This window comes from Ammodytes marinus (assembly GCF_949987685.1).
Source record: "Ammodytes marinus genome assembly, chromosome: 13".
Taxonomy (NCBI): Eukaryota; Metazoa; Chordata; class Actinopteri; order Uranoscopiformes; family Ammodytidae; genus Ammodytes; species Ammodytes marinus.
Window position 1 is genome coordinate 15,443,190 of NC_137217.1, and position 27,734 is coordinate 15,470,923.

The window sequence follows — 27,734 nt, forward strand, 5'->3', positions numbered from 1 at the left end:
TTCTGAAGGTGAGGTGTGTGTGTCTGAAGTTCTGATCAGGACCTCCACACAACCTCTCTCTCCCAATCAACATGTTGGTGCAACCACCTGAATGCCTGAGTCAGTGCGAGAGATGGACATAAGGCCAGGGTAGGCATACAGGGGTGTGTGTTATTACTGTACCTGAACAAAGGCCTTGCGCAAGTCCACAGCTGGGATACTGAATACCAATGAATCGGCGCCTCTAAACTGTCGAGTGGCATGTGAACAGGTTTTACGACCATGACCTACACAGACAAGAGCACATTTACTTCCAGATTTAAAACACTGTGATTGGTCCTTCAAACATTTCAGCCAGGTTGCAATGGTATCAAATAAACATCAAAGTAAGACTGACTTACGAAACCATAAACAGCAGTTTTCCCACAAAAAAACTAATTTTCCCGTTTTGAGCAATCAAACGCTTTGCAAGGTGAAGCCATCTCGGAAATGTGCAAAGGAAACGGAGCAGCCCTCTCCTTGGGTGCCTGCTGAGCTAGCTCCTTTCTTCAGCCAGCACCACATGGTCTTGATCCAGGCCAGGCAGGAGCACTGTAAGGCTGCCACTTTGTGCTGATTCAATAAGAAATAATTGCATATTGGCCTCTCTCCACTCACCCCCCACTTCACTACCACGGTCTGACACTTTACTGAATTTCTGTGCTGGAAGTCACAGCACAGAACCCATAGCCAAGGCGAGGACACTGCAGTACATGCTGCTATTGTCCTCTTGTCAAACACATTCCTTCGGGACGGACGTGGAGATGCATTGACGAGATATTAGACCTCCACTGATATGAAACAATATTTGTCAGCAGCAGCACCTGGCTTAGGGGCAGGTTGGCTGCATCTTCACCACTGTAGTTTTCTACATCTACAGAGAGCAACAGCACATCAAGTGCTATCCTTACCTAGCTTTCTGCGAAACTGGCTCAAAAGAGGCACGAAAGGTGTAATGGCTTCGCCTTATGTCAAAACTCTCTATGATGATAGATAGATAGATAGATAGATAGATAGATAGATAGATAGATAGATAGATAGATAGATAGATAGATAGATAGATAGATAGATAGATAGATAGATAGATAGATAGATAGATAGATAGTACCCTGCAAGTATATGGAAATAAATGTAAGGAAACATTTTTAAGCAAAGTTAGCAAAAGCCACTAATTAATTGTCTGCATGCAGGTTATTCCACAATAGTCTTACCTTTCCACCTGGCTGTGTGAAGGTGATCCCTTTGTGGGAACCCTGACAATAAAACCGCCTTAATAAAGATGGGCTTAACTTGAAGCAATGTGGGTGTTTGGCTACAGCTTGAGAGTAAACCTTTAACCATTTATCATGTAACAGCGGATCAACTGAGCACAAAAGCATGATGTCATCCCTTGGAAATCTGGCAAGTGTAGGTGTAGCCCGTCACAGATAAGTTCAAAGGCCCGATGGTGAATCTTAAACTTGTGCGTATAGCCTGCGTGTGTCACTGTCAGTCCGTACTGTTGCTCTCTCGTTATCAAGGACAAACGAGGCGATACACGGCTGGGACTCTGCTGTCAGCTGTGTCTGTGCAGCGGCCCCACCAAAGCACCGCTGCACGCGCAGTAGTTTGGACCGCGACTGTCTTCAGAACACCTCCGAACTGAGCTCCGCCGTGGTCCGCTGCATGCAGCCCATCATCACTCTCACATCAGTCAACTTCATGACACTCAACTTCACTACACGTCACGCCTCAACCGTGACACCTACCGCTACGCCACCGACACAAAGTAATAAACAGGCAATAATGTGACGGTTGATATTACCAGCTTGCTACAGTGCGTGTGCTGTAGCCATTTATCCCGTTGCGAAAGGGCCAGAAGAAGTCCGCATTTCCTGGATTGCGCTGCGCCGCTGGGAGCTGCTCTCGGTGCCCGCGTCTCTGTGGAGGGAGAGCCGGAGGTGCTCTGGGAGATTCCCACTGTTGTGTCAGACCGGACAGCGATGCCACATTCAGCTGATCGCCACAACAAAACAACATCTCGCCCTACGCGAACACACACTCCGCTGCTCAGCACCACCCCGCACGGCAGGTCCGGCGGGCGCCGCCCCCTCTCAGCCTCCACCAGTGGGCCGGCGCGTCGAGCACCGCCTCATGAATAATCACGAGGTGTCAGCGGCGGCGATTGGTCGAAAGGATTAGTTCCTGGTTAATGCTATTAATTGTAATTAGCCAGGCAATCTCATGCAGCCGCTTCGACGAGACTTGAGAAGAGTGAGAGAGGCCTTCGAACCTGATCTGAGGTGGTGTAAGTAGGCCTACCTTAGTTTCCCCCTTTGATTGAGCAGGAGTAGCTTGTTTCACTTCCATGGGCTCACACTACCAGGACATTCCTTCCAACACCACAAGAATGACCAGCCTACCTAAAGTGTTGCTGACACTGCATCTTGCACACAATAGGCTATATGATGGAGGTCAGGATCTGAGGCTGCAAATCAATTCACTTCTCCTGGATGACTGTGTGAACTGTTGACAGGTCCAACAGCATTGTTCAATCCCTTTTGCACAGATCACAGAGCTCCTAGTGAATTATCTGCTGTTCTCATGACCCCAGCATGTCTGACTCCCTCATACCTGAGGGCACAAGGGTAGAGGAGCAGTGGTGTTCACAGGAGAGGTGCAGGGGGCGACAACAACTGCCCTTTATGTTCAGAATGCCTAAGTTGCCTTGTATTCTATCCTTTGTATTTAACCTGTACTGTTGGGTAATGGGACTTTACATTTGCCAAGGGGTCATAGAAGGGGAATTTGAGCAGCTCCGGAGCCCCTCTGGTGTGACCTCAGGGCAAAAATGAAGCTGTTGTTCTACCATGGGGCACACTAGTTTCACAGGAGGAGCCCCTACCTTAATTTGTTGGCCATCTAACATGCCCTGATGGCACACATTCACATTCTGTTTTCCCCCTAAGGTTTAATCAGAGAGGGGCATTTGAGCTACATTATGTGCATGCTTGTCACCTAATTCTGCTCAAACTAATATTCCTCTCAGTATCTGGGGGTTGTCAGCATGTTGGGCACTTATGTTTGTTCACATGGAGGAGGGGGCCTTTTAATTTTTATCCCTTGCCCCTTAGAGAGGGCAGGGGAGCGATTGCGGGTCGGATGAAGTAAAAGTTACAGTGGGTAGCAAGTGCTATTCGCTGTCACACTGCTGCATTCCTTGGTATCCTGCAGATCAGATTGTGCCCCAATGGCCCAGTGAACGTCAGAGCTCCCACAGGTTGTGGTGACCTGTGGCACACCTCATGGGCTTTCAAAGATCATATGAGGACAATTCAATGTTGAAATACTTGTCTGTATCATGGTGTCTGGTTGTGGAGAAACTGGTGCATAAGGAGGAGTGAAACATGTTGTCATATGCAACATATGCATATAAGTGTTCACAGTCCCACTATTTTGTATCATATTTTCAGAGCTGTCTTTGCATCTGCATCCAGCGTGCTGTCGAGTCTCTTTGTTCCCCGTGTAGCTAACAGCTCAGGAGGAAAGGGAGAAGAAGGAAAGGAGGAGTGTAGGGGGGGATGAAGGGAGTTGAGTAGAGGTGTGGAAGCAAATGAAAGACAGCGGGAAAAGAAGTGAGAGACGACGGAGCAGGAGACGGCGGAAGGAGCTCGGCCGGGGACACGCTGTGGTGTGAGCACTCCGTACTGCCACAATATGACTCTGACAGGCTTATGTAACCAGACTGGCCTGGCATTTGGCTCACAGCAGACGCCGGCTGCACTCACTGTTATATAACTGCATTAGCTACTCCTCTGAGTTGGGGGCGAGTATGCGCACAGGACAGCCCGACGCACGCACGCGCGCGCGCACACACGCGCTCGCGCACACACATACAGTTTAGGAGAGAGTGACTGCATTGCACTGCAACCAGAGTGAGTAAATGGAAGCGATCGAACAAAATGAGGGAACCCCTGAAATTTGGAAGAACTGATTTGAAACTAGCAGATCTATTATTGCCCAGATTTCGCTCCTTGCCTGAGGGACAGTCATGTCACTGAAAGGCATCAGCATCTTTCCACTTCCCATCATCCAGCAACAAGTATCCCATCCTGAAAAGCCTAATTGGGGCTTAATGTTGGGTAAATGTTTCCAGTGAACATGCAGTATGCCAGCAGGGCTCAAACTCAATTAGGTCCACTGCATGCAGCACATCATTTCATGGGCCTGGATACCACTATTGAAACCTAATTACACCTCAGACAGGCATTTCTAATCATTGTGTCAAAGAGGTGGATGAATGCACATATCCAGTCACAAAACAATGCTTATTCAGGATCAGGATCATGGAAGACCGGTGGCGTGCACAGGCAGGCCCTTTTGGTCAACGTGCCTAAGTGCCAATTTTTGATTTTCTAAAATTCAAAGCAGTGTTTTAAACCGGTAGGCTAATAGGACTGTCACTTGCCCTAAGGTCATACAGGAGGCATGTGAGGCGTTCAGTTTTCCCTATGGTGTACCCGAGGTCAACATTTTAAGCTTTTTTTTTTACTACTGAAGAGGCAAACTTTTGGCACGAGTCCCTAAATTTTTTTTAAATCTAAAGAGGCGCCTTAATTGAACACAACCACACTAGAGTCACATCAGAGGGGCATTTGACCTTTTCTCCTGACAAGTAAAGGCAGAATGCTGCTAAATACTGACATTTACAATGCCAGGGACAGCTGACTGCTAGCCATAACCATTGTTTCAGTCAATCTGCAATCGAAAGTCCCAGGGTGCCTAGTAACCAGGCATGGCCGCAGAGCTTCACTAAGTGGTTAGTAATCAGCACTTTACAACCTCTGATCTCTTATTACAGCGACAAATTGTGTCTGATGATAACGCAGGAAATTAAAGTGGGATTTATGACACCGGCGCCAATGGCCGAAGACGGAGATTGCCTTACATCTATCTATCCTGGGAGGAAAACCAGGTTCACATTTGCACACCTGACGATAACAAAGGGGAATACATTTGCAATTTATGACACTTGGCTAATTTGTTTTCAGTCAATGTTAGCTGTTCCCTTTCAGATGGGACTTGTGGAATAGTAGTGCAAACTGTTGTATGTTCTCTTTAGACCAAGCCTGGTACTTTAACTGGATAAATACTTCAATAACAGACGGAGACATACTTTTAAAAAAAAGTTAAGTTTACAAGGGCGAGGGCAGTTCTTTCACGGTATAAAGATAGATTGAGATAATGTTAGGGCTGGCTGGAGCAGTAAAAGCTAAACGATTAAGAAGAGGGTGCCTGTTCCATATAGGACTAAAATCACATCTTTCGCTTTGGAATTGAGTTTACTGCAGAGTCTTTGCATTTGACAATGATGATTGCACAAGACTTGCCCCCCCCCCCCCCCCCCCCCATTTGCATTTTTAACATTGCCTACTGTTTTTAAATAGTTTCACTGTTTTTTTCTCACAGTTGTTTTCTAATGTTTACACTTGCGTGTGAAGTCTTTGTTCCCTCTACTACACGCAGAGGAAATGAGCGTTCATTACTTACGACCAAGCTGTGACATAATCCATCAACTCAGGATTCTCATGGATAGGCTGAGCGAGAGGGGAGGCTGGTGTGGTGGGAGGGAGGAGGGTGGAAGTCGACAGGAGGTAGTGTGTCCTGAACTGTTCCAGACAGTGCCAACTGGATTTAGTGACTGTGGCAGCCAAAACCAACAGGCCCCTCGTCTGCCAGCCGGGCAAGAAGGAAATAACACAGCAGAGAGGCTGCAAGCACTGGCCGCACTAACCCTGCTCTGTCTCTGTAGCAGCATAAGGGAGAAAGTCAGACAGAGTTACTGCAGTTAGTTAGGCCAAAAGGGTGTGGAATCTTGGGCAGGAGGCTCAGGAGCTATGATTACTATTTACTGGATACACAATTCATTTGCTTTTTGATTTAGCTTTGGACCTGTCACAGGAAGTTAAATGGCAAAGCAAACACCCACAAAGGGTCAAGACGTGAGTGGCTGTTGTGAACGAGTCCCCTACTCACTCACACGACTGCTGCTGGAGAGAACGGTGTCAGAGTTCAAGCAGCAAACAGGGAATTGTAGCAGAGTGAGGCCAAGTAATAAGACAATCCATCAGACGTGAAGTGCTTCCACTGAAGCAATGTGTCACACGTATGGTTTGCTTGTGCTGGGTTGTCGTCAATGCACTATGCTTCAGCCAAGTAACAGAAGACATGTTTTGATGCATCTCCTCCTTAGTTCCCAACTATGGCACCTCAATACTGTCAACTAAGGGGAGATGTAAAATAATGAGGTTATGTACAATCAGTAACACCCATTATAAATGTTTCAAGACAAAGAGTGACAGATTTACATCTTTATTAAAAATAGCATTTCTACAGTAAATACAACATGAATTCCTGTCATAGGCCATATGCCTTACAGCATGCAATGACTCACTACGTGTAATGCAAGGCATAGTGGGCACGTCAGCATAAGTGATGAATACTTCTTGAAACGCAGGACTACAGGAAGGCACTTAATAGTGTTCGGAAATATTATTATTATACATTATGATCCAACACTAGCCATTGCGCATAAACAGTCTTCTTTAGAAGGCCGATAATGGTCAAATGTAAAATCAATCCGAAATGTTTCATAAGCAAAAGTTAATGTACAAAAATGATTACATCACAAGAATCACATTACTCCTATGCAGCAAGAGAAATGGGGAATCCGATCCATTTGTGGGAACTGAAATGTGCTAAAGGAAAAATACATAGACAAAGGATAATATTTTCAGTATTATATAAAAAAAAAATCCACATGTACAAACTATTGTTTATCATGAAATTGATGTAACCACTAAATAACGTATACAATTTCAGTACCACCATCACAAGCAAGAGCATACTATGGAAGTCAATACCATTTAACAGCAATTCATCAGCACTGAAATTAAAAATCCCATTCTTCCTAATGCGACAACATGCTCAGCATCATTCTGGATATAATGGCATTTGGGAGAACATAGCAAGTGAAGAGTTCACGCCATCACCTCCTGAATCGTACCACTGCACATCACTTGATGCAGATGGCTGTGGATCAATACATGTCTGCCGGCTGCAAACAGACTGGTACAGATTGTCCTACTTGGCTGTACAAGGCCAAACACATTCTCTCATGGAGAGGCTTATCACCACAGATGAATTACCATAGACAGGGAAAAGCCCAGATTAGACTGGTGCTCTATTTGGACTCTCTGGCTCAAGGTGTTATGATGTATGCTTCGCAAGCAGCCTAGCAGAGTACGGGATGCCCTGTTTCGATTGGTAGGGTGCGTCATATTAGTCTTATCTGACTCTCACACTCTGCTCACTCTGGGGCTCCCGAGGAGGGTTTCCCCCCCCTGATCCCCCCGCACTAAAAACAGTCTGGCTAATCGGGGGCATTCCAGAGCTGGCCAATCAGAGAAGTCTCATCTCACAGCCTCTCTATAAAGGGGAATCTGCTATAGAAATGTTCCATGTATTGACAAAGTGTCTTGTTGCTGTGATAGTTCATTAACTCAATTTCATCCAAAATGATAATGAAGCTTATTCAGTCATACAACCACATTGGGTGTAAAGTAGGGAAGGAGTTGCTTATGAAGCCGACTCTCCGTCAAAGAGAAATAACTGCTTGTAGCCAAAAGCATCATCAATCTGGCTAACTAGAAAAATCCACTTACACTTTCAGAGAGCTGTAGTAGTGATCATCACAGAATTACAACGGAAACACAATAACAGTAAAGGCAATTAATTGAAAAAGTGGGGAAAACAAATTAAATGCTATTCCTTTTTATAATATCCTTCATAAATTCATTTATAGCACCCTTCACACTCTCTTAAAACACTAGGAAAGAAAAGAAAAAATACAGCTAGAAGACCAGGTGTGCTCAGTTGAACTCCCTGTCAGGGAACATGAGAGGGGCGATGAGAGTCCAGAGGTAGAGCCCAAGACCCAGCCAGCTGGAGCTCATCTTCACCCACACGGCTGGCATACTGCTCCGCATGGCTTGGCTGCTCGTATCTGGTCTGAAGGGAAGACACAGATGGAAATGTACAATTCAGTAAAAAAAAAAAATCTACTTATCATGTCACGTACTAAAATGCACAAGACATTATTTTCACACATTATGTCCCATGAGTGATAAGAAATTATTTTTAGAAAAAAAAAATGGCATCTAAGTTGTTTTCAAATACTGTATTGGATAACTTTTAGGTGACGTAATGCGCCCTCTGGTGGCCATACTGGAGGCCTACAACTCCTGTTCAACTAGTACTGACAGCTATTCATTTCAAAACACAAGGGCCATCTCAGAAGCAATAAAAAGCATGGGTTAAAAGTGATATTTTGTCTCTAAACTGATACAATCAATGACACATTTGAAGAACTGTATGTTAAATTGCGGTCCGATTGGTAATAAAAACAACATTAAAACATTAATCATCTCTATCCGTCTTGTAAAAATATATTCTATATTCTCCAACTTTAAGGCCGACCATGCCTTAAAGTTGGACAATATAGGGTCTTTATTTTGTAAATGTTCAACAAACAGTTGGCAAAGAGTCGAGACACTTACTGGTACCAGTTGGTCAGAGTCATCATGATGTACAGAGAAGCCAGACAGAGGTGAAAGTGAAAAAAGGAGTAGTTGTAAGTGACTCCCTCCTCCTCATTGTCCACGGCCCTGCGTATGCCATCTTCTCCCACCACACCCTCACCACCCGACCCCCCGCCCTCCTCTGTCTGCATCAGTTTGTTCACCTGGGTGTTACTGGACGAGCGGATACTAGGGAAGAGACGGAGAGAGAGAGAGGTTTATGATAAATGTACATGTCTAATAATTAGCATAAAATACAGTTGGTGTTGTGGCAGTGCTAACTAAACCGACTGTACCTGGCATAGAGAGTGCAGAAGATGAAGATGACCAAACCAACAATTCCCTGAGCGTCCCACCACTGCACCACACCCGGAGTGCCCTCACCAGAGGGTTCAGCCGTGGTGACGTTTGACACTAGGCTCAACAGGCTGGGGTTACACTTTCGATCTAAGACATAAGAGTTTGAATGTTAGACATTTTAATAGGTTGTAAAAATCAAATCAGCATTATGCAGTGAGCAACTGGATCTGCTTGGCAATATACATTCAGCAGCTGTTGTCTATCATATCTAGCAAAAAGAAAATTGAAAAGTACGTGAATATCACCAGTGTAACACAAGAGAGATGGCAAGGATTATTTGATTTTGTTTTTAAAGAAAGGTGAAATCCAACTCTATGTGGGATAGCAGAGATCCATTTTATTGAGTGTAAAAGGATCTCATATGTCTACGTGTAAATAAAAAACCCTACGATCACCACAAGTGTGCCTATTAACCCATTGATGACGGCTGCTGCACAATGCCACATTGTATCTCCTGCCTGATGCTGCGTAGCACAGCATTGTTACTTTATCTAATTTGCATGGCGTCCGCAGCATAGAATGCACTGTCATTGGTTCAAATACACGAGGTGGGTTTTGTTGATTTTTTAAGACCACTTGACCACCCAAAAATTGTGTGGTTTGTCGAAAATCAGGTCAATAAAAAAAAATTAAAATAAATAAATGAATAAAAATAATTAAAAAAATATGCCAGCTGTGTCGGCGATAGTGCATTACAGAACGGTTAGTGGCGTTTGGAGCGCAGAATTTAGGCCTACTATAGACTACTGACAAATCACACAACACATTGCATCTATTTATTAACAATATTTAATAATTTAGGCTATATTTTGCTACTCCAACTCAAATACAGCCCAGCCAGGCGATAGTTAATTTTCAGTTTCGTTTTCATCTCCGTGGTATACAGCCGTTTGGACCAGCTGATCGGCTCCCGACAGCGAGAGTCAGTCTGCGTTCCAGTTGTACTGGGAAGTCGGATTTATGGTGCCAGTGATAACTGAACTAAATTATAAAATAAAGCTATCTCATCCTTCCTATATCTGTTTATCTTTATCCCTCCACTGTACACTCAGTCACTACTATACATGCTAAAAAGAACCAGGATTTTAACTTCATTTAGCACATTATTTTTAAATATTTTAGATTATTTATTCTTTTTTTTCTCCCCCATCTAATTTTGAAGATTTTTAGAAAAATGTGTTGGTTTGTAAGCGCAAAGCGAGCATGTTTAAATAAAAGCTGTGAACCTTAACTTTTAAATGTATTTTATTTCATGTTTCTATGTGCTACACAGGCTTAGATATTAAGGTTTTGGTAGACTTGACAATTCGTACTATTTTTTCAGAAAACCCTCAGGCATTAAGGACATGCATCCTAGATTGCCATAGTCATCAATGGGTTAACGCAATTCAGGAAATGCAGATCACCTGATATGAGGCAAGGAAGGCGTGCTAACTATTAGCGAAGAAAGCAGCTATTATTTAAGCCCTATACCATTCTTGTGGTAAACTCACCAGTATGATCAAAATTCTGCAGCAGATAATCAGCAAATCCATTTATTGAAAGAAAACTGTGAGCAGGATTAAAATTTAGCTTTCAAGCAAAAGCTATAGAGTAGAGCTGCACCTGTAGATTTAAAACAACAGGAGACTCACTTGGATTGTTTGTCATTGCAGACCAAGTGACATACATGGTGTAGAGGGAGATGAGAGACGCCTGGAGCAAGCCGGAGTGTGGCTGGGCTTCCTGTGACAAACAGCACAAACATACACTAAATGAATTGGACAAAATGTAAACTAAAGGGTAAACTGCCTTGAACTGTATTCGGACAGTATATCTATTCAAACCTCAATTAATACTAAAAAGGACCCAAGTCTTTTAAAAATCAGGGGAAAAACATGTTTATTTATACACATTAGATTGTATTGACTGGAAACGGCAACTCCTTCTGCTCAAGCACAAAATGTATTTTCTCAAAAAGGACAAGAGCAAGGCCAAGTCCATACAAGAGACGGATAAATGTGAAAGTTTTTTTTTAATCCTTTTAAAAACAGGGCTACATTCGTTTTTGGAGTTGTTGTTATTTTCTAAATATCTAAACAACAGGAAATGTTTTTTGTTCCTTCAAACCATTTCTTAGTTTTGAGTTTCGTTACACCACATATCCCCAATTAGCCACTCTAGAAAGTCTTTTTAACAAACGCAGTCTTCGGTGTGGTTTTGATTTAGAAAATGTTGGAATGAAGTGGTGAAAAAAGTGTTTTTGAAATGTATCTACATGAGCATGGACATGACCTCGGACTGAGCCACACTGTACCTGTATCTTGGGTAGGATGGAGACTATTGAGATGATGATGCAGAAGATAAGGTTGAGGCTGATGAAGACTTTGTGCTCTGTGCAGTCGTCAGGCTGTGTGTAGTAAACGTAGAAAAGCACCACAGCAGTGAAAGCCAGGGCGTAGTGGATAAAGGTGAACGACAGCAGGCCTGGAAATGTACATGAACACACATGAAAACGAGTGGCTTAAAACCAATGGTGTAATAATGTCCTCCTGACATGGACAGAAGAGCATATTTGTCTTAATCTAGTCAAACATTATGTCAAGGGTTATTCATTCATTTGGGCAATATATGTAGTTTAACATGGCAAGAAACGACGACTCTCTTCTAGGGAATTCTGTACCTGCAAACCAGCATTTGTTGTCAGTATCTTCAGCATTTCCTACCCACACTTTGTTCCAGGAGTGGGCGAAGTCGATGAGAAGAATGAGTTGAATTAGAATGAAGATGAAAGATCCCACCGCTCCGAAGTAAAACCACACTGTGAATGGGAAAGGGAAACGGACACAGTTCATAGAGCTTCCTAAAAATGTTCCTCCTCTGCCCGAAGCACACAAGTCAGTGTCCACACAAAGATGCAATATACTACACTGTTTCTGTCATTCAACAGAGCCTGTCAGTAGTACCTGTGTTAAATGTTCCATCCGGGATGAAAAAAGCTCCAACTGTAATCCCAATCAGGATCAGGAACTTGAAGAACCAGAACCTGCAAAGTAAACAGTTACAAAGCCCTCCATGAGTATGGGAGGTAGAGACGGAAGTAGCAGCACATGCAAATACATGCATCCATCACTGAACACATGTATTCCATATAAGCCCCTGCCAAAACAAAGAAGAAGCACTCACCCATTTTGAAGACCAGCACGTGGGTCTTTGCTGCTACGCACACCGATCATGATGGCGGAGAACAGAAAGAAGAAGCAGGTCATGGCGAAACACATACGGTACACAGACTTGTAGCCTACGATGACATCACAGTTAACTTGGTTTTCCAGACCGGGTATAGCAGTTCCTCCCTGGCAAAATCCTGGGATCTACCAAACAGCAAAAAAAAAAAAATTATTAAGCTTATCTAGAAAGTATTTACTAGAAAGAATATGTAACAGAATTTTTTAACAAGACTTTAAGGGAGTGACTATACAATACTGAGGACACATTTTATTACAGGTTTGCAATTTACTGTGAAAAAATAACAGTATAACAACTATCCAGTCTCAGGGAATCACATGGAATTGTTTCTGTTTTAACTTGGTCATCACAACCACTGCCACTGAGATACTAGAGGAAATATCCAAATCATGGCATAAGTAAGAAAAAAAAAGCATGCATGATAAACAACACATACTGCAGTTCAGGAGATCAAAAGGTTCAACCTCGAGACTGTAATGTAATTGCATTAAGAGGAACACAGGCATCTTACTTTACGGAGCTCCACCTCCATTCCAGGAAGTATCATGATGACAGACACCATTGTCCCCAGCAGCATAAAGAAGGAGAAGATCAGTCGTGTGATGGTGGAGTTGTTAGAGGAGGGACAGCAGCCGCACAAAAGGCATGGTGCTGAGCCACACAGACATGAGGCCTGCCAGGGATGAATACATTGGCAAATGAGAGGGGGGGGGGGGGAATAAAGAAAAATAATTAAAGCTCTAGGCAGGTTTAAAAAAACAACTACAACAGACAAGACAAGATAAGTGATTGTATTCCACTGCTACGTCAGAATGCCAGGCTTGAATAGATACTCGTTACGGAAATACTGTACAGGTTAAATATTTATCGTGCCAGGTAATTGCCCATATAGGATCCAAGTCGATAAGCAAGAGTCATTATAACCCACATATCTGACACACATACTGAATACACAACACGGACCTATTAGTGTGTCAATAAAACCAAGAGCATAACTGCCCCCTAGCTTTTATGATGTCCACAGTCAACCTGACAGTTGGCCCAGACAGAGAAAGACTGACAGACACCACCCAACTTTTATCATCTTAAACTAGACATCGACTTCACTAGTTAGACTGATTAATTTTTCTAAGGTAAGGCTACTGTTGAATCAGCCAAACCCAGAGCCTTTGATATAGGCTACTGAGGTTAAATGTTTGTATCGGCAGTGCAAACGTATTATGAGTATTGCAAACGGCCTGTGTGGACAGTTCCTCCTTCCCTCTACGCCCTGCTGATTCACTAGCTTGGTGAGCTAAGCTAAGTGTCCAGTTCAGTTATTTATTGAGGTAAAGCCACTGAATAAAGTACTATAGGGTTATAATAGAAGCGTTTTGAGGTTGACGAGAGTTTAACGTACGCTAAAACCCTAGCTAACCTATGTTTTCCTGAATTAGGTTAACGTTAGGGCGACGAGTGTAACTATAAGCTTTCTGAAAGTATCTAAGGTAATATTCGTATTAAGATTGGATACTTACACAGCTGGCAATGGAGCACAAGGCCAAGCAAGCCCCCATGTTTACGTTAAAATACTGAAGTTACTCGTAGCCTCTCCTGCTCCTGTAAAGTAGGGAAGACACCGGAAAGCACACTAAAAGGTCGGAAGTTGCTAGTCTGCTTTTCAAAATAAACGTCACCCCAAGTCTTTTTCAACATAACATAGGCCTACTACCTAACATTTAGTAGGCTATGCTGTGTCCAGTAAATGTTAGTCCTTTAGGTTGAATATTTTTCTGTTCAACCGGAACAATCATCATGAACAATCAAACCATGTGATGCATTTTATAGGCTGATGATGATTGGACATAGTGTTGTTTGGTTAACTGCAGAGTCGGCCTTCAGAGAATATGGAGCCAATAAATGTGGGGACTTTGAAACACCATCTGTCCTCTGACTCAGGATCACTCAATGTCTGTTGTTTTAAAAGTAGGCTACATGCATAAGAAGAGAGCCTGTCAGGTGCCGAATGAAGCCTCTTCAAAGCCTCTTCAAAGCCTCTGCTGTTTGTAGTGCACCTGCAGAGCAGGGAGCCAATGGTGATTGGGCTATTAATAGTTCCTTTATTATCTAGCCTGAACACAGGGAGTATTTCAGTGCCAAATAATACTCAATTCATTATCAAGCAAGTAGGAGCATTGAGAATTAATATGCTAAGCACAACAAATCAGCTTGGACATCTCTCATTTGGCCGTACATTGAAAGTAACAATTATACAAATGTTACATTCAAATTTTGAGTTATTTCTTGAAAATGATGAATTTTGCTGAATGCAGCCCCAAATCACAACGTGACCATTGCAACAGACAGAGATATAAAAACAATAAACGAATCCCATCTTTGAACATAAATCAGCCCCAATGAAGTAACTTGTGTTTAATAATACACTGACATTAGACTAACCTAACAGCTTTTTTGATTCGATAACTCTATTATCCACATCCAAATTAAATTGACATTCTATTAAAGCATTTTGTTATTATTGTTTACAAAAATGTATGTCGCTATAAATGCCTTTAGAATATATTCCATATTATCAGTGAAGTACCTCACTGAATCATCAAAAATGTTAAAATAATTATATTTTACATATTTATTACAGACATACAGTAGTTTTATATGCAATTTTAGATGCTTGTCATGTTGATTCTTCTATCCAACACGAGGTGGCAGCATTTAACCACCATTTCACATTACTGCCAGTGCCAATTGAATGAGCTCCTCTAAACTATATTTCACATTTCAACAGATTGAACAAAAGTCAATCATCTGATAATAGGAAAGTAACACGTATAGGTCCTTGTGGTGGGACTGACACATGTTCACTATGTCCTTCCACAGGAGAAGGACACATTTTCCATTAAAGCAAACATCAAACATCCTGAGATGGAGAGAATTAAGTTATACTACATTTGTGAATTAAATGTAACCTGACTCAATATGCCAGCTTGTACCACAGCAACAGCAGCAGTGTAATCTAATCAGCCTGAACATTACTTAGCTGTATATTTCTTATACCCACTACTAGAGGGATAGTTGATTCAACAGAAGCATTTGGTGGCTTGATATATGAGGCAGTTAAACTAAAGTAAGATCCTTTGTAATATTAACCCATCTCCTGTCTATTTGTTTAGGATGAATGATGACGGATGGGGACTGAGATAGTACGTTTAATAGTGCGGCTGAACTGCAAATTGTGTTTAATGATATTATTCGACCTACTACCCTCAGGAATCAAATCCTTTTAATTTTATTTTCCAGTCCATGCAGATTCATGCTGTGGAGCACCTTGAAGACACTGTGCATCCTTCCTCTGTCAACCAGGAGTTTTAGCCACCCATGCACTCCGGTGAGTCTCTTGTAATGACAACGTCGTTCAGGCATTGGTGGGCTCACTTAGCTAGCAGCAGTTGGCAGCTGATGACTGCCTCTCTACTTTATTGTTCGAAGGACACCACTGCCAGGATTTTAACATCACCCTCATCACTACTCCTTCATAACGCTCTCTGAGGACAGTCTTGTAGTGTCCATCCTTAAGCAAAGAGCTGCAACAAAGGAAAAATGTTAGAAGGAAAGAGCATGTTTGACCTTGTTTCTTGGATGAGTTCTCTGTTGGATGGTGCGAAAGTGAAATGCAAATGCATGAAACAATACATCAAGAGAAAACACTGTAGCCTACAACTAGCCTGGAGGAAACTAAACTTAAACTAACCCAAATTAAGCAATGCATGGAATGTACAGCGTAAGCCCAGCTAATACAAGGCACAATATCAAGGCCACAAAGTGAAAAAGAAAAGACACAAGAAAATACAAAATGTAATATATTTGTGTTGTTAAAAAAATAAAAAATACACTCCTTTAAAGAACATTGTTCAGAACTCTGCCCTCTGAAATAAATACTGTCACTAATATAGTACGAAATAATTTGCATTTGCACTTTTATTGTTATCTAATATATACCCCTTAAAGGTTATTTTTTTACTTCATCTATCTTTACATATTTCGGTCGTCTTTGTGCTGCCAGAACAACCAAATGTACCTCTTCATTAATAACATTTTGTATCTCTTTGTTTGTGAAGAACTTTTGGCAGACAAAATAAATACATTTCTTATAGCTAATATAACATATGCAACATGAACTACTTTCTTGCGTATTGACAATGCTTTAACTTAATTTCTGGTCGTATATGACCGGATTACTACACAATACTTCTCTGTAGGCTTAAATTAGCTCAGAAGAAAAGAAAATATGTTAGTCATGACAAGTTTGCATTGTTCTACTTAACAGTAGGCCAAATGTTACAGAAAATGAAGAAAGGCTGCAATATGGAGGTTTCATTCGTTTGCTTTGTGTCATACAGAAATTCTCAGTGCACAAAATGAAAGTAAAGTAATGCTAGTCAACTCTGTCTTAGTCTGCCAGTGCCAGCCACCAGAGTCCTCTCTTGCGATACACCATGGGAATGGCTATTTTTGCATTCCTGATCCATCTCTGTCAATCATCTGCAGATATCAGATCCAGCATTGATTTTTATCCAAGAGGGATATCAAATCCTGTGGCACTGGTCATAAACTTTCCTCCTCCATAAGAGACATAATTCCTCTGTGGGGTTGAGGAATGGAGAGTAAGGAAGAAGGATGGGCTGTAAACCACTCTGTGACTCGCCACACCTTCCCAAACTATTAGGCTACAACCTGCTCGATTCTGCCTTGCCTGCTCCAGTTATTATCTGGCACAAGTCCTCCATTGGGATCATAACTGAATTAAAATAGGATCTCCTTGTAGGCCTACATCTATATCCAAATGTTTGCATTTTAATTTTTTAGACATAGGTGTAGGCTAACTAAATGTGGGATATAGAACTTTGTTTTGAAGTGAGTTTGTGTTGTGTTTTGGTTGTGAACATTGTTTTGGTGGTGGTTGAGTTTGAGTGAGACAGATCAGGATTTTTAAATATGTGGTCAATGAATGCATTCTGTGGATGCAATAAAATGCGACTCAGTTAGCTCCACTTTGACTGACTGTACCAATAATTTTGAAGAAGTGAACTCAGTAGTCCTGTCTATCTAAACTTTAAATAGGCTCTATCTATCTATCTATCTATCTATCTATCTATCTATCTATCTATCTATCTATCTATCTATCTATCTATCTATCTATCTATCTATCTATCTAGGCTGCCTATTGAAAAATAGGCCTTCATGAAAAAAAATAAACTTGTAGCTATAGGCTATCATCATGTAGCTATAGGCTAGCCCTGTTTATGGGCCCAGGTTTACAGCAAAACATAACACGCCCACGTTGTAGTACCTACATTTTAAACTAACACTGACTTAGGCCTACACATTAAATAATAGGCCTGGTATTAGGCCATTGGATGATAATGACGGTTGCAAAACGTCAGGTAAACGCAGTCGAGCTTGTTTCTCTCCCAACCCGACGGGCAAGTGCCAGCTTTTTTTAGTATTTTTTTTGGCTCGTGCCTGCTTTGTGTCTGTTATTTTTCACTGCTGCTCGTGCTCGTGGCGCCTACAGTTTGAACGTTCTCTGTGATTGGTGGTTTTGGACCAATGAACGGAAACATGCCCGGTGACGTTTACAGCCAGTGATTTTTTGCGCGAAGGTGTAGATGTTGGCGGTCTGAAAACAGAAAAGAAACACTCGGAAGAGATCTGCTCTTCAAGCTGAAATACTTCACGGTGAGAACAATGGCTTTATGCAAATGTACAACCAGGCTTTCAGACTATACAGACAAAGTGTGGGTAAAGTCAAAGGTCGATTTGGACACTTTCTGTTGCTTTTTAAAGTCTGATCAGCATAATTGAAGTCAAGTTTTGAAGTTAACGGATTTAATTGTTAAGGCCGCTGTTCAGTACACGTTACTTTCAATAACGTTAGCTACGTCAACATTTAAAAACATAATGTTTAAACAACTTATTCTAAAGCTGTATCACAGGCATAGTTTATGTAACATCTGGGCATTTACTCTACGTCGACGAATTAATTTATATTAAGTTTCTTATGTATGTTTTGTTTTGAGTCAATATTATGTAATCATAGTCTAGAAAAATAGCAGCATAGCAAGTTAAGCTAGCTATCGTTATTGGTCGAGGCAGAACCTTTCTTGTTCTTGGTCTTTATCAACAATATTATTTTCAATTACTTTCTCCAAATCATTTTTCATATCTAATAAGTGTTTCGGGTGTCTAATGCCCAGCCATTTTTGTAATAGCTCATCTTGCCGAAATGCGTTATTATTGTTATTAAACATTTCTTTATTTTACATTTTATTTTGCCCCACTGTTGAATAACCCACATCGTGGTCTCACCGTGCTGGAGACTAAACGCAGCTTCCACTGACTATCATCTGCTAACATTATGCTCTGAGTTGAGGATTTAATGAGGTGTAGAACTTGTTTTTTTCTGTTTTACCATGACATGTTGTGGCTGGTTAACTGACAGATTATGTAACGTTATCACAGTAGCATGTGAAGCTGTACAACACCCATAACTGCTGTGTGTATGTTATGCAGAGAATATTAATAATTGCAATTACCAATTGACCAATTATCAACATGAGCATACATATTTAGGGTTTATTTAGGATTTATATAATACACATGTCTTAATGTGCCCAAAACAAAGTGTTTGATTTTAAAGGTGGGAGGGAAAATTACAAAACACTGACTGTTTTCTTAAAAGGCATGTTCGCATGCTTGACCGATGATCCATCAAAACATGCAGCTTTCACTGTCAGCTTCACACTTTGTCACTGAATTCTCTCATGTGTCCACATCTCCTTTATATACAGTCTATGGTCCAAATATGTTGTTGACCAAGTGAAATAAAAGCTTATCCTCTTAATTCAATTAGACATGTATTGCTTGATAATCTCCTTTTCAATTTTTTCTTCTAGTGAAATAGAAAAGAATCAACCTTTCTGCTGAAATGGCAAACTTTGGAGGTAGGTGTAAACTACACAAACAATTCAATAAAGGCTCTTATTTTATTTACCTGAGGAATGAGTTGTCTTGGTTTGCATAACTACTTAAAAAAAGTCAGATTAAAAACTTGCTATTCCAAATGAAGGCTGTAGACAAACAGGTTACCCAAAGAGCTGTAACTGTTAAAACGGAAATGTAGTGCAAACTAGCAAAGTTCCAATACTGACTCTGAAAGTCCTTTGATGTGGTTTGGGTTAGCAGGTTGCACATCACCTATAATGCAGACAACTCCTACAATACTTAAAAACAGTCTTTGTTTTGTCACATCTTGTTTTAATTTCCACTTCACTGGAAACATGTTGAAAATGTTGCCACACAGCAGGGACTATTGTTCTCTTCTGAACTCTCTGACAAATGCAGTGACCCCTGAAACGGTGGTAGGAGGGTGGCTCGACCCCCTCTCATTATGCTTGTCAAACAATGAATGTCAACTGAAGCATTATCTTAAGACTGCAGTGGAGTGTTGATTTAGTTGATCAATTGGCTAAACCACAAGTTAATCGTCTTTTAGAACACCATTTTCCCCGGCAGACTTGGCACTAACAGATATCCTTTTTTATAGACATCCAAGTGAAGGAGCTGAACAAGCGGTCTTCAGGTCACGCATTTGAAGTCATCCTGAGCCCCTCACCCCTAAAGGGCAAGGGTGAATTTCTAATGTCCCCTCTTAGAAAAAAGGCAACGTCACTGGACGAGATCAAGAGGAAACTGGAAGCTGCAGAAGACAGACGCAAGGTACGGTCAGAAACAACAAAATTGCTGACATGCGTGAGCGAACCACGCTAACTGAGCAGTAAAGCCAAGCACATGGGTTCAGGGTCCAGGGGCTGTGAACTTACTTTTTCCTTTTGTCGTTTTTCCAGAGCTATGAGGCTGAGGTGCTGAACCATTTGGCTGAGAAACGAGAGCACGAGAAGGAGGTCATCCAGAAGGCCATCGAGGAAAGCTGCAACTTCAGCAAGATGGCACAAGAGAAGCTCAATCAGAAGATGGAGGCCAACAAAGAGAACCGCACTGCACGCATGGCAGCTCTATCTGAGAAATTCAAGGAGAAGGTAAGCTTCGAATAGCATATCGACGTATCTTCAGGTTTAGTGTTGAAACAATTACATCTGCACTGTTGTGATTCTTCTGTTTACACTTTACAGGACAAGAGGCTTGAAGAGGTGAAGAAAAACAAAGGTGCAATGATAGAAAGCAAGAATGAATGATCTGTAAAACAGTCCTTGCATCTCCAAAGATAAGCTGTACTTAACTGACACTTCCATGGTATTGTTTGTTGTGTCAGTTTTAAATATGCTGTATGTTATACAATGTTAGATTGTGTGTGGATATAGGGTTCCCTATTGGCAGCTGACTACTCTGTTGTTTTTCTGGTACAAACTGTATTTTTTCTATTAAGATGCATTCCATTGTAATTGATTGGTTATTATTCTTCCTACTGTTTAAATGCATCATACTGTTCTCAACGGTTGGACTGTAATTTTGATTATACTTTACCATACCAAGGTTCTTGCATTAAAGCTTTTTTCACAATTTGATAATTGTCTTTTGTCTAGTGTGGCATTTATTTATTTATTTCCTATTCATTAATGTTGGAAATTAAATGATTTTATTTCCATGACACGTTATGAAATTTAAATTCACATAACTGAGTAAACATGGGAGATACACATTAGTAATGTGAAATACTTTTATACTGATGCCACCTAGTGGCAGTTAGGGGACGATAATAGTAATAGTGAAATGTTGTGATTCCTAAGGAAAATCTGAGGGGTCACCAGATAAAACATAATAAGGAGGTGTATTTTGCAATATGAAGATGAAGAAATGTAATAACATTTACAGCACGTAGCCTCTAGTGTGAAAAAAGACATTGTTCTAAAGAAATTTGCAGAGCTACATTGCATTTTCAGATTTTTACTGACCACCAGGTCAAAACTGCTGACCTCACCATGCAAAGTACTAATGTTTACAAGTTGTCAGTGTAATAACATTGTCACATATTCTTATAATGAACATGGGGTTTGAGTGTCTGAGGTAGTACAACATGGTAGCTCTTCAGCTAGTTCCACAACAATTTGTTTCAGTAGTCAGAAATCCTGTCAGTGCTGATGGGTTTTTCATACCTTGCATCCTGCATAGGCCTGCATTCAGTGTCTAGCCTCTCACCCATGTTTTCAAATGTCACTGTGTCAAGTGTCATCTTTTCACTATGGAGCTCAAAGCAGTTGTTTTCTGCTCATCTGGTTTAGGTGTGCCAGTTCTAGAGCAAGTAGTATTTGTGATCACTGTTATTTCACTTTTTTTAACATGAAAAATTGTATTTAACATTTGGTTATCAAGTTTTTTACTTCTTGTAATGGCTATTTGTTTATTTGTCAGAAAATAAAATATATTGCTTAATTCAGTGAAGTAAGTTCACAGTGTCATCATGAGTCTGAAGTCCTAAAGTCATGAAGATCTGAAGTGGTTTAAACTTTAGATGTATTAAAATGACATACCGTATAATTTAAAAAAGCATATCTGCATATGTATAGTAGATTCCACACAGTTGCACTCATGGTTCAATCTTTTTCTCTTGCTCTTCTGCTTAGCTCTTTTTTGACAAATTGTAACCGAAACAAAACCATCCTACAAATAATATATCATATCTTAATCTTTATCTTTTTAATTCATGTTTAGCTTTTGTTTTTCAAGTTTCTTTATGAAGTAATGCTGTGTGCACACTGTAACAAAAGCTTAACACATTTTACTATACACATGGTTGGTTGTGTCAAGGGGGAGTCTGTCTTGCTAAGAACACACATGCACAGTGCTTCACAATCCCGTCGTTGTCATGTGTTTGGAGGAAATTGCTTGACTCATCAGTCAAGAAAGCTGCTTGTCCCATAATGGGGACAAAGGCTGGCTCCTGTTGGACACTTGTTTTATTTACCATGTTATAATCAGCATCAATTGTATATGCTCTATTCTATTGATATGAATCATGTTCCGAACTCATGTTCTCTGAAGTTGGCCTTGTAAAGGCGCAGATAGAGTTGATAAATACCCAGGAGGCCATAAAACATATTCAGCGCTATCGTAGACACACATTACCAATCCATCTCTGTTGGGAATATGCACCGCAGGATGGATACAATGCAGATCTTTCAGAAACACTGAGTGGAACAAAAGGAACTTTGTAACTGACTGCTGAAGAAGGGAAAGACACAGACAATCAAACTGATTCAAAACACACCAGTCAAGCTGGAGGAATCGCTTGTTTTTTATAACCAAATGTGTTCTTAGCTGCTTTCAGTTATTATGCTGCCCTAACCAATACACTTCCTGAATATATCAGCCCAGACTGCCTACCTTTAAAACTAAACTATAGACCTAAATGTCCACCCTTGCCTTTAAAGGAATACATCACCCATACGGAACTGGCGTTCTATCATTATAAAATCGCTATTAAAATATAATGAATTAGGTTTTTCTTCCCTCAGTATTTCCTCAGTCTTCCCTTGGCTCAGCTGTCCTGTTAATCCTAACCCTACATTTTTACAGAAGTGATGTCACATCTGTAAAATGTAGGGCTATAGACAGTGATACCATAAAACACTCTTTCTGCCTTTTCTCAGGATAGGATGAACCGATTTAATTTTTTTGGCACATTTATACTACATATGATCTCAGAGTTCAATACACCTTCATATTCCCACCGGTGAATTAGGTCTTTAACTGAATTTAGCAATTGCATTGATAAAGCTTAAAAGATAGGTATTATCTAATAATTATATATAGGGCTGGTTCCCATGGCCTTAGGGGGATAAAGCTGCACGTTGAGAGGAAGTGGGTGCAAAATGGGAAATGTTCTTCTACATTTACATTCATTGTAACCATGAACCATGCAGTTGAAATTTGTGCAAAGTTGGGAAGAGAAATATAGCACGTAAATATGCTCAGTCCAAAATAAGAATTCAAGAGAAATACATAATCAATACAAATCAACTTGTGTGTGAATGCAGCCATGAGACCCTTCTCATGCCTTAGTCAGAGAGATGACACTGACATGCATGCATTCATCTCACAGCTAGTGGAATACTTTTCATTGAGCAGGTGGGCTTATCAGCCAGGCTGTGGCTGTCATTGGTCGAATCGGTGTGCGCGATGAGCAACACCGCGTGTGCTTATTGGCTAGAGGATCCGTCTGGCCGTGTGGAATCCTCCCAGCAGCTGCGTTGTAAGAGCCCCGCCAGGCGCTGCTCCCTTCACGGTCATCCTTCCTCCGTTCATCCCTTCAAACAATGTTATCTATGTTCTGTGCGGCTTCAGACCGTTCATCCTCTGCTAAACTCAAGACTTTGGATTGATTTCTACAATCTACAGGTACGTTTATTTAGTGGCGTAGGGCTATTTATAATCGTCGTGGACATCGATGGTATTTATTTCTCCTTCTACAGTAAAATGTAGCGGCATTGCGTGAAATAGCCCACGTTCAGATGCACCTCGAACGCGAACGCCCGGCGGTTTTTTGCTGCGGTATTTTGTCAATTCAACATCAGGCAGCAGAGGTTTGGGATGCACATGGAGGGGAGGCATCAAGCGAGGCTCGAATAGGGAAGGGTGAATGAATGCTAATAGATTTTGGACACGGGGTCTCACATTTAAACATGCAGCCATGTCGATCAGGTGCACATTTTCTTAGTGGAATCCACTGCAGCGGGCCCATAAAGGCCCACGTTCAACGCATACAAAATGAATGATATTCCAGTCGAGCATTTTCCTTTCACCATGAATATTTTAAAAAGGATAGCAACCGTGGCTGGGAAAACCGAGGGTGTGGACATCGGAGGGGGGTTATGTTACGTAATCTCCTTCCCATTCATCACTCCACGCCTTTCCTCCTGAACCTCGGCCTGTGTTCATCCCACACAGCCTGCTCTCTCTGCTCTCACTCACCCCTCCCCACATTTCCAATTGTTCAGCGTCGCAACACACAGAAATCACAATCAATAGGCCTATTTGTTGCAATGAATTACTGTAAGTCATAGGCTATAGCCTAATTGTTACAGATGTTTACTCAAAGGTGAGTCCAAGAACTAGTTTGGCTGGATATGACAAGGAACAACTAATTAGCAGAGCACCATCTTATTATAGGCTATATAAACAGGATGTATAGTAGGCATATTCTATAGTATTATTGTAGGCTATACATCTTGAAGTGAAAATGTCCTTGTTGAGCTATTTTGTCAATGGTTTTCTTCGTTTTTTATTTTGACACTGATCTGGTGTGCTCGGAGACCCTCAGGTTATCCCTACCATTAATTACTAGAGAAATCCAACCTACACCTCACTTTAACATAGGTGCTATTGATTCTGTTGAGTTCAACACTGCTCAGGAAGTAATTTCTCATTTTCAATCAACAATTGAGAGTGGAGGCCTCATCGGCAGAATTTACGATTATTAGGACTGGTGGTCAGAGCTTTGTTGGCCCTGAGAGGTCAGGTCATGTGGTGTGCAGTAGTGTAGAGCAGATGATAGGCTTGTAGACACCAATCAGGTGGTTACTCCAACAAACTAAACCAAAACTACTGCAGTGCCAACTCTTATCCAACATTGTGAGGAGAATCCATGATGTATGAATATTAATTATTAAAACATCAGAGGCATTCACTTGTACAAATGAAAACACTTAAAGCTGCACCGATCAATATATAGGACTATCACTAAACACGGCAATTCATCTCTATGAAGCCTTTTAGTCCATGGCTTATTGTTTTGGTCCTTTGGCCCAAACACTCCACTCTCATCAACTTCCAGTCCAGCAGCATCAGGCAGTTGTTTACAGAAATAAACCCACTGTACGCCGCTGCCCAGCACCAGACAGAAGACAAGACTGCTGGTCAAAACATAGTTGAGCTAATAGCAGCTAAAGAGCCTGATAGTTTTTCGATAACAAAGCTAAAAGGAGAGCAGACTTTGGAGTTATATTGTCAGGTGGACAAAAACGAACTATGAATGTTGGTATTGATCTGTCTTTGCTGAGTAGGTAAACGGCTTGATGTGTTGGGTATAAAAAGTAGAGCTGGTAAACATGGTTAAAAAGGTTGTCACAATAAAAATGTTCACATCGGTTTATTGATCAATGTCAGAGCAAAATTTATTTGATTGTTTTTAAGTTGAAAAGGCAGGTTTTTGAAACCTAATGATAATACAGTAGTTTCCTGCTGGGTGGTTGCAGTTACAGGCCTTGTGTGAATCGAGGGCCAACATACAGCACTTGTTTGCGACTGTGACCTTTCTTGGTCGTTTTACTGTGCTCCAACTATAAGACCCTCAAGCTGGCCTCCCTCTATTCCTGCAACATGACTGGCTGGCTGTTTGTGGTGAAACTAAAAAAATCCCTGTTACAATCTCCCAGAGCAGAAGATGACACCATCAAATGGCTTTTTGTGTTCTATTTACATAACCACCATATATATTCAAATTACAATCATAAAAAGAGTGTACCAGCAAACTCTGGAACCAGACAATATTTGCTGATGTTCTTGCTGAAAAAAATAAATGACGCTTTGATTTTCCAAATGACTGACGACTATTTTTCTGCTCATTGCTCGGTAGTATCACAGGAACGCAAAAAAGTACAATTTACACATTTGACATGACATGCATTCATACACACACACAGATGCACACATGCAGAACTGGAGATGACAATAGCTCAAAACCGGACAGATATTGACTGACTAAATAGCTGACTGTTGGTTTCCTTCTTTTCCGCCCTCCAGTTTGCCATGGCGACGGTGGTGATGGAGCAGGTTGGTCGGCTGTTCGTCAACGCGCAGCAGCTGCGTCAGATCCCTCAGCTGCTGGAGTCGGCCTTCCCCACGCTGCCCTGCACCGTCAAGGTGGCCGACGTGCCCTGGGTCTTCCAGGAGCGCCACATCCTCACCGGCTACAGGCAGCCCGACCAGAGCTGGCGCTACTACTTCCTCACCCTCTTCCAAAGGCACAACGAGAGCCTCAACGTGTGGACCCACCTGCTGGCTGCCTTCGTCATCCTGGTGAGGTGGCAGGAGATCTCTCAGACGGTGGATTTCCTGCGAGACCCTCATGCCCAGCCCCTGTTCATCGTCCTGCTGGCGGCCTTCACCTACCTCTCCTTCAGCGCCCTGGCCCATCTGCTCTCCGCCAAGTCCGAACTCTCCTTCTACACCTTCTACTTCCTGGACTACGTGGGTGTCTCCGTCTACCAATACGGCAGCGCCCTGGGCCACTACTACTACGCCATTGAGAAAGGCTGGCATTCTAGAGTGGAAGGCATCTTTCTCCCTGCCGCGGCCTTCCTGGCCTGGCTCACTTGCTTCGGCTGCTGCTACGGCAAGTACGCCAGTCCCGAGCTGCCCAAGTACGCCAACAAGCTCTTCCAGGTGGTCCCCTCGGCCTTGGCTTACTGTTTAGACATAAGCCCCGTGGCTCATCGCATCTACAGCTGCTACCAGGAGGGCTGCTCCGACCCGGTGGTGTCGTACCATTTCTACCACGTGCTGTTTTTCCTCATCAGCGCTTATTTTTTCTGCTGCCCTCACCCGGAGAGCCTGTTCCCCGGGAAGTGTGACTTCATCGGGCAGGGCCACCAGCTGTTCCACGTGTTTGTGGTGGTGTGCACCCTGATGCAGGTGGAGGCGCTGCGAATAGACTTCACAGAGCGCCGGCCCTTCTACGAGCTTCTCCACGGCGACCTGGCACACGACGCGGTGGCGCTCTTCATCTTCACCGCCTGCTGCAGCGCTCTCACTGCTTTTTACATGCGCAATCGCGTCCGTGCCTCTCTCCACGAGAAGGTGGAGTAAGTATTGGTAGATGAGTTGGGAAAAGAAAAAAGATGTGTCTACATTCTTTTACTCTGTGGTGACCGTTATTTAAGGTAATTCAAATGTTTTTGTCAATGAACGTTATCAGTTTGTGACAGTGACTTATGATTATTTCTTCTTTTTATGTGATCTGCCAAACAGTGAACTAAACTAAAAAAAAAACTAAATTTGAGCAAAAGGGAATCTTACCAATACAGGTACAGGTCGTTAACCAAACACTGCAACAAGTCCTTGCATCTTTTATTCTGATCGTAAATAGTCTGCGAGGATGGTTTTTAGTCACAATCTGAAGGATTTTACTTCACAATGTGAGCAGAGAAAGAAGAGACCCGTTTCTTAAGATGCTTTTTACCCAATCGTATTTAGAATAATCAAATTGTAACAATTCATGCAAGCATTGTGCTTTTACAGTTTAGTCCGACACTTTGTATATTGCATTCAGAAATCAATTCAAATCCAGTTTAAATCGGTGGTCTTGATGTTCCTTTCTGACGCTGAAATGTTTCATGTTTCCTTTTGATTCTGCCCTTTGTCTCTTTGGAGATCAAAGCAGGCATTATATTTTTATTCTGCTCTGTGCCAAACAAAAGGTTTGAACATGTTCGGAGG

At 41.8% G+C, this 27,734-nt stretch overlaps 4 protein-coding genes across 8 annotated transcripts in view; 2 read left to right on the forward strand and 2 right to left on the reverse strand.

Moving 5' to 3' along the window:
• hivep3b (HIVEP zinc finger 3b) overlaps nt 1-2,063 on the reverse strand; it is a 46,046-nt gene extending 43,983 nt beyond the window's left edge. For 3 of the 5 annotated variants that reach the window (XM_080039366.1, XM_080039362.1, XM_080039364.1), the window contains exon 1: nt 1,823-2,063. The gene's annotated coding sequence lies outside the window, so the exon portion shown is untranslated. Of the gene's footprint in view, nt 1-162; nt 267-1,822 lie in introns of all 5 variants that reach the window. The other 2 variants (XM_080039365.1, XM_080039363.1) reach the window with 1 other exon arrangement.
• Nucleotides 2,064-6,364: 4,301 nt separating this feature from the next.
• serinc2l (serine incorporator 2, like) lies at nt 6,365-13,844 on the reverse strand. Its single transcript, XM_080039148.1, has 10 exons — nt 13,742-13,844; nt 12,736-12,897; nt 12,162-12,349; nt 11,942-12,021; nt 11,659-11,796; nt 11,293-11,462; nt 10,631-10,721; nt 8,933-9,083; nt 8,616-8,825; nt 6,365-8,067 (listed from the first exon to the last, which is right to left on the reverse strand). The coding sequence occupies exons 1-10, from the start codon at nt 13,778-13,780 to the stop codon at nt 7,929-7,931; spliced, it is 1,368 nt and encodes a 455-aa protein (XP_079895274.1). The 5' UTR covers nt 13,781-13,844; the 3' UTR covers nt 6,365-7,928.
• A 4,017-nt stretch (nt 13,845-17,861) lies between these two features.
• Nucleotides 17,862-20,806, forward strand: stmn1b (stathmin 1b). The gene is made up of 5 exons (XM_080040021.1): nt 17,862-17,960; nt 19,178-19,225; nt 19,828-20,000; nt 20,129-20,320; nt 20,414-20,806. Exons 2-5 carry the CDS (start codon nt 19,210-19,212, stop codon nt 20,474-20,476), a joined length of 444 nt encoding a protein of 147 aa, XP_079896147.1. The 5' UTR covers nt 17,862-17,960; nt 19,178-19,209; the 3' UTR covers nt 20,477-20,806.
• Nucleotides 20,807-23,551: 2,745 nt separating this feature from the next.
• paqr7b (progestin and adipoQ receptor family member VII, b) lies at nt 23,552-27,104 on the forward strand (the record flags this gene model as incomplete). The annotated part of the gene is made up of 2 exons (XM_080039181.1): nt 23,552-23,636; nt 26,040-27,104. The coding sequence occupies exon 2, from the start codon at nt 26,046-26,048 to the stop codon at nt 27,102-27,104; it is 1,059 nt and encodes a 352-aa protein (XP_079895307.1). The 5' UTR covers nt 23,552-23,636; nt 26,040-26,045.
• Nucleotides 27,105-27,734: the final 630 nt, after the last annotated feature.

What these genes read in the sequence shown, in the direction of transcription:
- stmn1b (XM_080040021.1), top strand. An exon ending in CTGCAGAAGACAGACGCAAG is followed by an intron (nt 20,001 to 20,128) that starts GTACGGTCAGAA and finishes TCGTTTTTCCAG; the next exon opens with AGCTATGAGGCTGAGGTGCT. An exon ending in CTGAGAAATTCAAGGAGAAG is followed by an intron (nt 20,321 to 20,413) that starts GTAAGCTTCGAA and finishes TACACTTTACAG; the next exon opens with GACAAGAGGCTTGAAGAGGT.
- serinc2l (XM_080039148.1), bottom strand. Translation starts at nt 13,780, where the DNA reads ATGGGGGCTTGCTTGGCCTTGTGCTCCATTGCCAGCTGT. An exon ending in GGATGGAACATTTAACACAG is followed by an intron (nt 11,797 to 11,941) that starts GTACTACTGACA and finishes TCCCATTCACAG; the next exon opens with TGTGGTTTTACTTCGGAGCG. An exon ending in TGCAATGACAAACAATCCAA is followed by an intron (nt 9,084 to 10,630) that starts GTGAGTCTCCTG and finishes CTTATGTCTTAG; the next exon opens with ATCGAAAGTGTAACCCCAGC.